This window comes from Aplysia californica, unplaced genomic scaffold (genome assembly GCF_000002075.1).
Source record: "Aplysia californica isolate F4 #8 unplaced genomic scaffold, AplCal3.0 scaffold02078, whole genome shotgun sequence".
In the NCBI taxonomy this organism is placed as follows: Eukaryota; Metazoa; Mollusca; class Gastropoda; order Aplysiida; family Aplysiidae; genus Aplysia; species Aplysia californica.
In genome coordinates this window covers 5,395-17,562 of record NW_004799348.1, presented here as the reverse complement: position 1 = coordinate 17,562, position 12,168 = coordinate 5,395, and the positions used below count along the sequence as shown (strand labels likewise).

Below are 12,168 nucleotides of genomic sequence, written 5' to 3'. Positions count from 1 at the left end.
AAAGAAAATGAAACAAGACACTTCGTATTAACCATGAGCAGATTGATAATAATATATGATAATTTAATCAGAAGTTTACAAATATTGTTGTATATAAAAACTTAAGATCCTTACTGCCTATAGGTCAAAGCATTAAAAAAAAGACTTGATTCTATAACTTACTAGGTCCTCTGCAGAAGCAAAAAAAAAACCCTAAAAGTTTTAAACATATTCATTTGTCGACTTACCTTGTCAAATAACTCCCTAGCAAAGGCGATGAGACTGTCATCTACTTCAACTGTTCCAGTGTCTTTCAGCCTCTCCACCAACTCTGCAGATGTGTCCGACTTCTTAGCAAGGCCAACAAAATATTGGGCTATGTAGGTATCTGAGATGCCCAATATATCATGGAGTTTATCATTGACCCACACTTCTGTATTTTTAGCCATGGTTTTATGTCATGTTTCTCTGCAACATCCAACCTTTTTTTTTTTCTGGTCCTGAGAATAGTGAAAAAAAAGAGCAAAATTATGAGAGGGTGTTGGCATAACCAAGATTACAAAGAATCAACTTCAAAAAAAAAAACAAACAAGCAGTATGGTGTTAAATATGCAGATACGTAGTTCACATCAGGGAGTTTATCATTGACCCAGACTTATGCAGCATCAGTATTAAAAGTCATCTTCAATGATATAGGATGGTTATCAGGATTCAAAACATGATGGACAGCTTGTAATTTCTCCCCCTCCTCCTTTGACATAAGTACTAGCCTAGTAGTTTTTCCTCCATTCCAGTAGTACTGCATTGCATTTAACAGCAATTTACATACACAAACAAAAAAACCAAAAAAAAACAACTAAAAGTAGACAAGCCCCAAGCCCCGGGTACAAAAATGCTGTAGACTCGTCCCTCCCCAGGGTAACCCCAGGAACATGCTACTAATCTATTGCACTGTTTTCTGTGTGTCGGACCCATGTATTGCACATTAATATGTGCTGGCTGGAGAAATTGGGGCATTCACAGAAGACAAAATTACTCCCGCATCTTCAAAGACAGTTGAGTTTTCTATTGAAGAAAGAGGACTAGTCAGTAAAGAGACCAAAACCTACCGAATGGCACCGTAATTTTCCGACTCTGACTCTAGTTATTTGGAGGGGCTACAAAACATCTAATATATAATACTACCCAAACGCCCCCAAATTTGGCAGCCAATGAAAAGAGAGATTTAGAGATATTAATCTTCACTGCAGGCTTCCATTTGCAAATAAAGCAAAAAATGAAGAAGTTACAAGGTGGTTACTTTGTGGATGTTGTTTTTGAAAAGAGCATTATTTAATCACTCCACAGAATATACTTTTTACACCACTGCAGATAGGTTGAACTTTCCAAGCTGTTTGGTGAGTTTCCACACAATACAATCATATTTTAAAAGATAATGTCATCGTAATTCCTTGTTTTTCACATGGCCTGAAAGCCAGAAAGGAGATATCCGAAAATACCACTGAAAGTGGTAAAGTCGTGCTGCTAGCTCGTTGTGAGGTCATGAGCAGCTAATCTGACAGTGATTTCAATCAACCTGAATACCAAGTAAAACAATGTACTCATGGAATAATATGTAACGGAGGTTTTTTCTTCAATGTGCTGTCACAAATAATCTGGCTTAAATTCTGTATTTTATGCAAATTTTCACTGAATGGAAGGGAGTGTGAACATATCCTCCAGACTCAAATGATGACATAGAACTGATCAAGAGTTAATTCATAATGTTATACTCATTTAGATTTGACTATACTCAAAGAAACAACAAGATTCAGAACCTTTTTTCTTCTCCAAATTTCCTGATTTTCTTTTCTTTGTAATCATAGAGCTTTGTAATTGTATAAATTCATAACAATATATATGTATGGACATGATACCATTAAGCCATGATAATTTATTTTTTTAACTGATAGTACAATTTTAATTCTTGCATTTTCAATTTTTTTGCCTCCAAAGGTAAAGTATTACCAATTTTTAGCTCATTCCATTCATGTACCCCTATCATCCCGGTCCTACATTCAATGCACACCAGTTAGCAGCGGAGCGTATTCAGAAAAAATCCGAGAGCAAAACATTTGGACATTGACCTATATTTTTTTCTTTCAAACAATAGATTTTTGTAACAACAACAGCATCTAAAAGGGTATTCAAATGGGCATGGGCGTCACTGCTTTTAATAACTTATTAACTTGACTTACGAGAAGAGGCTATGTAGCAATGCCAATGGAAAATTATTTTTTTTCTTTAGCCCATTTTTTTGGTACCAAAGAAAGAGTTTTAAATTTTAAGAATTATGCTTTTTGAAATTAAAGAATCGGTTTATAAATAAAAAAGTGATGGGGTCGTAAAGATCGGCAAAATATGGAAGAACCACATATAAGAAAATACTCCAAAACAGTGGACCACATAACAGCAAAAGCTGTAAGAAAATCTACGACATCTCAGTACAGTAATTAATTAGTGTTAGAAAGAAACTTGGCTAACCAATGTGTTTTTGGGTGGAGAAATCATGCAATTTCTGCAGTCAGATTTACTAAACATGTTTAGCATCGTAAGTTGGCAGCGTGACTAAATAATGGCAACTTAAAGCTTTCTTTGATGACTTTAGACCATGCCAACCATAAAAAATAATTCAATTCAATCTAACATGCCGTGCAATTTTCTCTCATTCTTCTGGCACTGTGGCATCATAAATGGTCAGCGATGCCACCAGCACGCAGAAACTCAACAGTCGCTCGGGGGTCCTTGAAAAGTGCTGAAAGTGGGTTACTGAAGTGTCCCAGCAGACGAGTTCTGGAACGACAGTTGGCTGGACATCTCAGGAACACATAGTCCATAGTATAGTCTTGTCCTCCTCCTTGCAGGCTCGACAGGAAGAATCTGGGTTGTCTGCTGGCGCAGACCTTGGGCGACTTTCCACCAGTTCTCATTTGCCGTACAATTAAAAACCTTTTTTCCCCCGTTAAGACTCAAACACCCCGAGCTTATAAATCTCGCAACACCCCCATTACCGTGTCATTACGATGTTACAGGGAAACAGGGAAAAAAACAACTGGATGTGCGCGCCCACCATTGCCCTATTTCAAAGTGACCAATGAACGGGCTTGGAATAATCATGCAGGGATTTGTAGGTCACATACATTTGCCGAGGTAGTGAGGGGAAAATGGCCGGTCTCCATGCGAAACCGCTTTGGACAGGGAGGTAGTGGTACATTTATGATGAATTCTAAACACATACTTGAAATAGAACGTTCAAATTTGAGGACAATAAAGAGGAAAGATAGATCTATTACCTTCTCAGCTTTGAAAATCAAGCTCCTTATAATTTTCAGTTACACCCAATGCGAAAGTGTTTCCGACACCAAAAATAAAGGTTAATTTGTGTACAAACTTCAACGTAAGGTGTAAACGGGTGGGAGGAGAGGCATGGAGGGTTGGTTTTTTTACATGAAGGATTTTAGTTTTTGCTGGGTGACTAAATGCAAAATAGGTTACTGCCTAGGTCCGGCAGTCTTGTATTCTCGCAGTACCTTTTGAAGGTATTTTCAAATGAAGTGTAGTCCGGGAACATTGCCCCAACCACAACTGAAGTACCTGAATATTCAGACATTTAAAAACCTCTAGCTTAAGAAATTGAATTTGATCTATCTAGATCTATTGCATAGTTTTGCCTGGAAGTTTTCGTGCTACTCGTCTCTCTCTCTCTCTTTCTCTCTCTCCACTGCCCACAGAGGTAGCCATCATCATATTTTAGCACTTGTAAAAGTTACACCAAAGAAGTAGATTTAAATCTAGATCTCTAGATATAGAGTCTACTTAAACAAAGTACAAACTTTACACAATCAAATACTGTGACAGTGACAAAGTGAGTCCGTGTCGTGTAGAGTGTAGATCTAGTGTAGTGTAGTGTGTGGTGTGCCATGAGTATGAGCCATCATTCATTCATAGCCATGATGATGGGGAGGCCAACATCAATTGAGAAAAACATCAGAATATTTAACACTACTTCTATTTAGATTCTATATTGGGCAAACCAGTACCTGAATTTTTTAAAAACCAAACGGTCTAAACTGTGAAGATGCGAGACACCCTTGGTCTTGGTTCAAATTTCTGTCTAGCCTACGACGTTCGACGCTTGTTATGGTGTTCACGACCTGCAAGTCTATCAGAGTTACCGTTCGTTGTATTTTCCAGTGGAACTTCCGTTTCAACTAGCATCTATTCATTATTGTAAAGTTTAATAATTTTGTAGCCCTAACTCATTCAGAGTAAAAACCTATCTATTTTGCCATATAATATGTCAAAGACAACAGGTAAGCGAGATCCATTGTCTCGGTATTTCAAAGACCTCGACGAAGAGGACATAAGTAGTGGAAGTGATGATTCTAACGATGAAGCCGAAGCCGAGGAACCAACGCCAGTTCCAAGAAGGGAATCAACAAAGGCAGAACCGAAAGTAGAAGTTACTTCTTCAGGTACCAATTGGGCAAGGTCCAATGATAAAACTAGCTCCAGCTCTCAGGGTCAGAGTGAAGAACAATCTAAAGAAAACAGTTTAACAGCAGACAGTACGACTTCCCCCAAATCCACCAGACTACCTTCAGCTCATGAGTGCTTGAAACGCAGCAGTAAACCAGAGTTTCTCAGACTGGATGAACAGAAAGATGTGAATTGGGATTCAGTCCACAAACAGCTGCCAGGAGAAGACGAAGACCAACCAGTTACTGAGTTCAAGAGCAGTGCTGTCCCCCCTCCCAACAGCTATGAACCAGTTACTGATCCAGGGATCAAAGTAGTTGATTCTGAAGGGCGAAAACGGAAAACGATAGGTAAGCATTTCCTTTCTTTTTTTTAAGGGGTCCAGCACAGTGTGAGTGTGCCTGCTGATGACTGATATAGATATAGATCTTATGTCTAGATCTAGATCTAGATCTAACAAATTACCAAGAAAATGCAAGGATGTGGCTGGTTATTCTGCGCCAGGCGATTACTTTCACCCTCACACTTCAGAATGCCTAGAACTGGTTATAACATTTTTTAAAACCTTTCAATGTAGGCCCAGTCATCAGCCCATGCCAAGTCACTGCTTCACTCCATGAATTTGTGTGTATGCTTCTGAATATAGCCTAGTAGTAATCACTTCCAACCCCTCGTCCATCGTCGTGGGAGGTGGGAACGGACGAAGTAGGGGATTGTGATTGTTCGGCTTGGAAGATGCGCATATATGGTGTGGGTTTTTACGGTAGCCATGAGACCATCTCGGTTCACCCTGAAATCATGTCCGGTGGGGCTCTGGTGAAGCTGTTACAGGCCTAGCAAGCCGGTGGTGGATTAGTTTTACTGCTCCAGAAACCAAAAAGAAAAAGAAACGGACAGTTCAAAAGAAACAAAAGAATGTTAGGGACAAGGCAAGAGGACAACCAAGGAACGCCTGGATTTTTTGTTGTTGTAAATGTTTTACGGTGCTCGCAACTGCATAAGGTCATGTGAGCGTGCGGGACACATTAAACATTTTCAGTTGGTAGGAAATTTTGAATTTTGCTCGGGTGGCGTCCGAAGCCTACTCTTATCGATTTTAGACCACCAAGGGATCTTTAACATGCACAACTTGCGTATGAGACCTCCGAGATTTTTCGCCCTTGTCCGAGAAGACTAGGTGTAGATTTTTCCTACCAGAAGATCAAGGGTGTGGCTAAAACACAGCAGTAAGAAGGAGCCAAGGAGTAGCAGTATATAAAGGCTGCGGAAAGAGTCAGGAGCCCAGAGGAGGGGGCAAAGGAGGTGATGGGGTGGGGGCAGAATTTGGAGACGAAAGTTGTGGACATCACCAAGTTACAGTACAGTTAGGTGGAACACATGATTCGAACTCAGGCATCCGCGGAACTGTGCAAACACGGAATAGTCAAACTAATTACGCCGCCGTAGAGGTCTAAAGCCAATGTCCTTTGAGGTGCACTTGAAATGAAATAATAATGTTAATAATTTATTTTTTTTACGGAAAAGGGCAAGGTCGGTAAAATACCACCTTCCCCCCTCCACAGAAGCAGCTAGCTGTGCTATCTTTAACGCTGCGCGACATATGTGTGCCTTGACCCTTTGCTTAGCTAGGCTTGTGGGGAGCTCTTCGCAAGTGACTGCGCACTTGGTGGGAGAGGCAGGGTAGGGCTGCATTGTTTTGTTTTTTTCATCGCATTGTTGATTACTGTTGTTACGATATTATAATATACAGGGTTGGGTTGATTTAAATCAACTTGATTTTTTAAAATAAAAATCAGTGATTTAAATCACTTTTTAAAACATTTATTTTTATTCAGTTTTTACATATTTTAACATTCAGAATTCCTTTCCTTGGTTTCATAAAACAGATTATAAGGTTAAGTAGATTAATATAATCATGTTTAAAAGTCTGCGTTCCCTCCTTTCACTGTAAAATAAATACAGTATTCAATTTACTTTTTTTTCCATAATTGAAATGAGAGCTGGGTTGATTTAAATCAGTTGATTTTAAAAAAAATTTTAATCAACTTGATTTTTAAAATAAAAATCAGTGATTTAAATCACTTTTTAAAAAATGTATTCTGTTTTTACATATTTGAACATTCATAATTTCTTTCCTTGGTTTTATTAAACAGATATAAGGTTTAGTAGACTAATATAATCATGCTTAGAAGTCTGCTTTCCCCCCTGTCACTGTAAAATAATACAGTATTCAATTGACTTTTTTTTCATAATTGAAATCAGGGTTGGGTTGATTTAGATCAGGTCGATTTAAATCAGTTGATTTTTTAAAATTTAAATCAACTTGATTTTAAAAATAAAACTCAGTGATTTAAATCACTTTAAAAAAATGTATTCTGTTTCTACATCTTTAAACATTCAGAATTCCTTTCCTTGGTTTTATAAAACAGTTATAAGGTTTAGTAGACTAATATAATCATGCTTAAAAGTCTGCTTTCCCCCCTGTTACTGTAAAATAATACAGTATTCAATTTACTTTTTTTTTTCATTATTGAAATTAACATTTTCTTCTTCTTTTTAGACAAACACAAGCGCGCGCACACACACACACACACACACACACACACACACACACACACACACACACACACACACACACACACACACACTGTAATAAAATACAAGTTTATGTATGCATAATTACCCCCCCCCCCCCCTTCCTTTTAGACTGACATTTTCTTCATTTTTTGTCTAGCCATAATTCACTGATATTGATATATATATTATATATATATATATATATATATATATATATATATAGCAGATTAAGGCTTTCTTTCGCGGTTGCTTAAATTAATCATTAGTTAAAATAAAGACAATGCATTTAGCATTAAAAGAACATACTTTTAGCAACCAAAAATCCCAAACTGTGTCGACATTTTTTTTTTAATAAAAAAAATATAAAAAATCCGATTTAAATCAAAAAAATCTTGATTTAAATTTTAAAAATCGATTTTTTTTAAATTTAAAAAATCAAAAAAATCACCAACCCTGATAATATATGCTTATCCTGTCAAATTGTTTTTATGTTTTGAAAATTTTGAAAAGGCACCATTCGATTGGTGTAGATTAACACACTGACCCGCGCAATTAAACTGTCTTGGTAACAGTACTAACAGTAGGCTCATAAAACTGATCGAACTCGAAAGCGGTGTTCATCATTGTTTTGGGACTAAAGTAGCAATCTTATTGCTTCTCTTGATTCTCTGACATAGCCGATGCCATAACACTGTTCGCGTATCTCTCGAACTACCGAGGCCGGTCCCGACGAGTTTGAGCTATCCATGTTATACTCTACTTTAGATGTTGTTGTTTTCAAATCCCTTTAGCTGCGAGCATTTCGCCCTTGGCAGCGCAATGCCTCCCTTAAGTAACCACACGTCCTTGTCATCTGGTCAACGCCAGAGTAGAGCAGACTTTGTAAGTCTGTAGGTGTGTGTAGGAGCCTGCGGCGAAGACCTGCCAGATTTGGGCAGTGAAGATGTTCAACGGTCTCCTGGTGGTAGTCACAATGTCTGCAATGGGGTTCCCACATAGGGTTAATTTTGTTTATGTGCGTGTCCTGTTCGGGCTCTGAAGATCAAAGTCTGATCGGCTCTACATAACAGATTCGCAGGACTTTGGGGTTGGGTTTGTCCATGTACCCGAAGAGAGATCTTCCTGTTTCTGTGTTGGCCCATCGGTTTAGCCACTCGTCTCTTCTTTTGGCTTGGATGATCCCTCAGCAGGTCTGTAAAGAGGCGGCTGTGTCTGTCTGGGGCAGGCTTGCTCCAGTCTTTGATAACTGGTCTGCAGTCTCATTCTCTGGTACTCCAGAATGGCCAGGTCCTCTTATTTTAAGCAGCAATATGTTCACCGATCGAACTGGTGTCGTAGTTAGTCTAGCTCGTTGTCCCTGGTGGACATCTTAGTAATTACAGAATTTACTATTACTTTTACTTTTATCCGCCGCTTATACCCTTTTGGGTGTCGCGGGAAGAAAGAGACGTCTCTCTGTCGCCAGCCGGAGAGCTTGGGTTAGGGGGATGCCATGGGTGGTAAATGTTTCCCTGACTCCATCTATCCAGGTCTTTCTCGGTCGCCCTCTAGCTTTGTTGCCGTCGAATTTTTTTTTGATGTAGGCACGTTGTGCTGGATGGTGTGTTGGTAATACATGTAATTACAGAATTACCAGACAAATAATGACATTACGTGCTATAAGTATAAGAGTAAATTTCGTTGTCCAGCTTATAAAGAAGTGAATGTATTGTGGTGACACAATGCAGTCTTGCTTTACAATTTCTTTTCGACTTGATGATGCGATCTTTTGTAACAGTGTCTTGCAGATTCAAATGTCCTTGTCTCTTCTTAATTAATTACAATGTATATCAAACAACAACTAGTTGTTTCCCCATCATCTGGGTCCCTGAAGTACGACGACTGGAGCTGTGTAAAGAGAGTCACATTACATGTACTTCTCTCGAGGGGGAGCATTTTCGACATACATGTATTAGTCTTGTCAGATTGTTACTTTCTTACATGCAGTGGCGGTGGGTAGTGAAGGGCTCACGGGCTTGAGCCCCCATCCTCACCCCCACGTCTATCCCAAGGCAAATGAAAATAACGAAATAAGCAGTTGAAACTGTTCTGATCCACCGCAATGAACACAGAGTGATCAACTTGGCGGCTTGCTCGTTTATCCAATCACTGTTGTCTCCGCTTACAACTATAGTAACCTAACAGCCAATCAAATGTCTTTAGGGCTCAGCAATCAACCAGCCCGTTCCCACGGTCTCTCCTTAATGAAACCCCTCTTGTTAAAAGGTAGAAGACTTGAAAAAAATAACACTGCACAGAGGGCTCACGCTCTCCCAGCCCTGACAATGGGGTGAAAGTTGACGACACACTTTCCCCCTTTGTTAGGCGCGTTCTATTTTCTGCAACAACACGACCCAATCCACCTCATAGACGGTGTGTGTTTGGAGTGCTGTGTGTTTGTGCCGCTGAGATTTAACAGTTATTAATTACATCAAACTACTTTTGAGGCAACTTTTTCATAAAATAAAAACTAATTAGAGAAATTTGGAGGTGAAACGGCTTCGTCCCCACCATCCAGAAGAATTTAACGTTGAACAAAGAGATGGCAGACAAAGGTGACTCTTCTCGTTTGAATGGTTCTCAAAATGCCGTGGCTCGCCGTGAGTATAGAAAAATCATCACTGTGTTGTTCTTATTGCTTGCTTTTTAGTGGTAAAGAAGTGGAAGAAACCTAAGCCCCACCCAAATCTAGGTTCACCCACCGCCACTGCTTACATGAAAGTTTGATTCTAACTGCAATTCTCTGACCAAATGGACATCATAATAATATTATATATCCCTGTAGTCATGCTGGATGAATTGTAAGTTAGGGAAAGTAAAAATAAACTCGCTTCCAAAGAGATTACATTTAAAAAATCTCATGGAGACCAAACCTTGATTCTAAAAAAAACCAAAAACAGTATTATTAAATCAAGCTGCTGAAAAGTTGTGCTTGAACAGCACATATGATTTGGACATTGGCGACAGTGATGTATAAAAATTATTTAATATTTTGGCCTGCTTCAGGCGTTCCACCCCATGAGATGAAAAAAAAAAACAAAGCGTGCTTACAAAATTAAATTTGGGATATGGCCTACATGGGAAGAGGTGAGAGATGGGGAACAGAAGGTGGGATTTGGAAGATGGGACTATGGTTATATTATATGTTTACAATAATGACTGTATAGCACCGGGTCAACCTGAAAACTTACGCAGATAGGAAATGACAGGAAACAATAATTCTTATTATAATAACCCCCCCCCCCTCTCTCTCTCTCTCTTTCTCTCGTTCTCCTTCTTTCTCTCCCCACCCCCCCAATTCAGTTTCTCTCCCTCTCTTTCCCTTTCTCCCCTCCCCCTTCTCCCCCCCCCTTTTCCCCCCCCCCATTCTCTCTCTCTCGCTCTCTCTCTCGCTCTCTCTCTCTATCTATCTATCTATCTATCTATCTATCTATCTATCTATCTATCTCTCTCTCTCTCTCTCTCTCTCTCTCTCTCTCTCTCTCTCCCTGCCCGCTGACAAATTGCACGCGTTCAACTCAAGAGCGCTGAAACGTTTGCTTACTTTACGCTCGTATCACGGGCCGTCACGCTCCAGCACAGGGAAGCCCCGAAGTCTCGCGCGAACGCGAGATAGGGCTATTGAAACATCACGGTCTTTGTTTCAGTGGAGTTCTTCTATAAATCTAGCCCCGACTGCCCGACAGAATAATTATGATAATATGATTCTGCTGTACGATCTGTTTTTTGAAAGTGTCTTTTTCGAGTTGGGGATATAACATGTATTCAGAGCCGAGAGTTTTCTTCCTCTCTAGGCCTATCTCTATGACAAGGACATGTGGTTACTTGAGGGAGGCATTGCACTTATGTATGGTGTGTGGGACGCCACCAGTCGCGCGTGCAAGCACCGAAGTCCTCCTGATCGAGGCTTCACCCAGAGCGGGTGTAAGGCAAGGAGTTTACAGTACATGTAGTTCTAAACTCCTTGGTGTAGTAAGGCCATTGCTGGTGCTTCACTGCGCGGCCGCGAGCGTCTCAGGGGTCGGGTTATACATGTATGAAATAAGAGTAAAAATTTATTCTGTGCATAACTATGATAACATTTTTTGTCATCATAGTTATGAGCGTATGAAGAGAATATATTTGAACAATCTTAAGAATTTATTCTTTTAAATTCTAATTTACATTGCTCTAGGCATCTATGAAACAAACGGAACGACTGAATTTCTGATGTATTGGCATTTTCTGCAGCACAAATCGCTTTGTAACGCTCTTCACTAAAACAAATATTGTCTCTGCACTTCGTGGAATTCCCACGTCAGTGGTGTAAAAGTTTGGTACATGTACTTTGCAGTCACACACAAAACAATGTGATTCTGACTAGATGAATTCCTTTAATTGCCAATTATTGCCTGAATATACTTTAAAACTCCACGTCATGCTGCATTTTGTATTCCCAGTCACTTCCTACACCCAGGTCCCCAACAGAATGCTTTTGTTGTATTCTCAGGTGATGACTTGCAGGATCAAATGACATCGAAGAAAGCATACAGAGTGGAGGAACCTGAATCTCAGTGATGAACAATGGGAAAGTGCAATATATTATACAGGGGAATGTTTGGGGCGACATCATCTCACCTTTCATTGTCATGAAATAAAAAGTAGAACATTTCGATTTTTATAGAATCCCATTGAGTTGTAATTTTTTTCCATAATTTGCTGTTTTCCATATATATATATATATACGTGCACCTGGTACAACAGTATTATGCCATGATTAAGTGTCGTTTTACCATAAGGCCCCAACAAGAAAGAATGTAGAGATCTATCTGAGATGTAATTTGTCCATCAATTTCTCAGTTTGCTAAAGGCAAACTTTGGTTGAGTAAATCCGAAGTAAATCGACAACGTCGATTGTTGATCAAGAAAGCCATCTAATTTGTAAACAGCAATGCCATCGAATAACTCTTCAACATAATTTAGATCATTTCGGAGGTGGGCTTTTGATCCTGCCTGTTAGGGCCAACCCGAGCTGAGATGGATACATGACAACATCTCAGCAGAAAGACAGAAATA

General features: G+C 39.4%; 2 protein-coding genes across 3 annotated transcripts; one reads left to right on the top strand and one right to left on the bottom strand.

The window, feature by feature from the left end:
* Nucleotides 1-227: 227 nt before the first annotated feature.
* On the bottom strand, nucleotides 228-4,195 carry LOC106014059 (pre-mRNA-splicing factor ATP-dependent RNA helicase DHX16; the record flags this gene model as incomplete). The annotated part of the gene is given in 2 exon segments (XM_013091087.2): nucleotides 228-479; nucleotides 4,059-4,195. A coding segment is annotated over 1 exon segment (201 nt), but the record flags the coding sequence as incomplete, so codon positions are not given.
* Nucleotides 4,196-4,217: 22 nt separating this feature from the next.
* On the top strand, nucleotides 4,218-11,778 carry LOC101858689 (UPF0690 protein C1orf52 homolog). 2 transcript variants are annotated; one of them, XM_035973731.1, is made up of 3 exons: nucleotides 4,218-4,847; nucleotides 6,060-6,177; nucleotides 11,603-11,778. In XM_035973731.1, the coding sequence occupies exons 1-3, from the start codon at nucleotides 4,316-4,318 to the stop codon at nucleotides 11,604-11,606; spliced, it is 654 nt and encodes a 217-aa protein (XP_035829624.1). In that variant the 5' UTR covers nucleotides 4,218-4,315; the 3' UTR covers nucleotides 11,607-11,778. The 2 variants fall into 2 exon arrangements, with proteins under 2 accessions (XP_035829624.1, XP_005113425.1); XM_005113368.3 differs by lacking the exon at nucleotides 6,060-6,177.
* The last annotated feature ends 390 nt before the right edge of the window (nucleotides 11,779-12,168 follow it).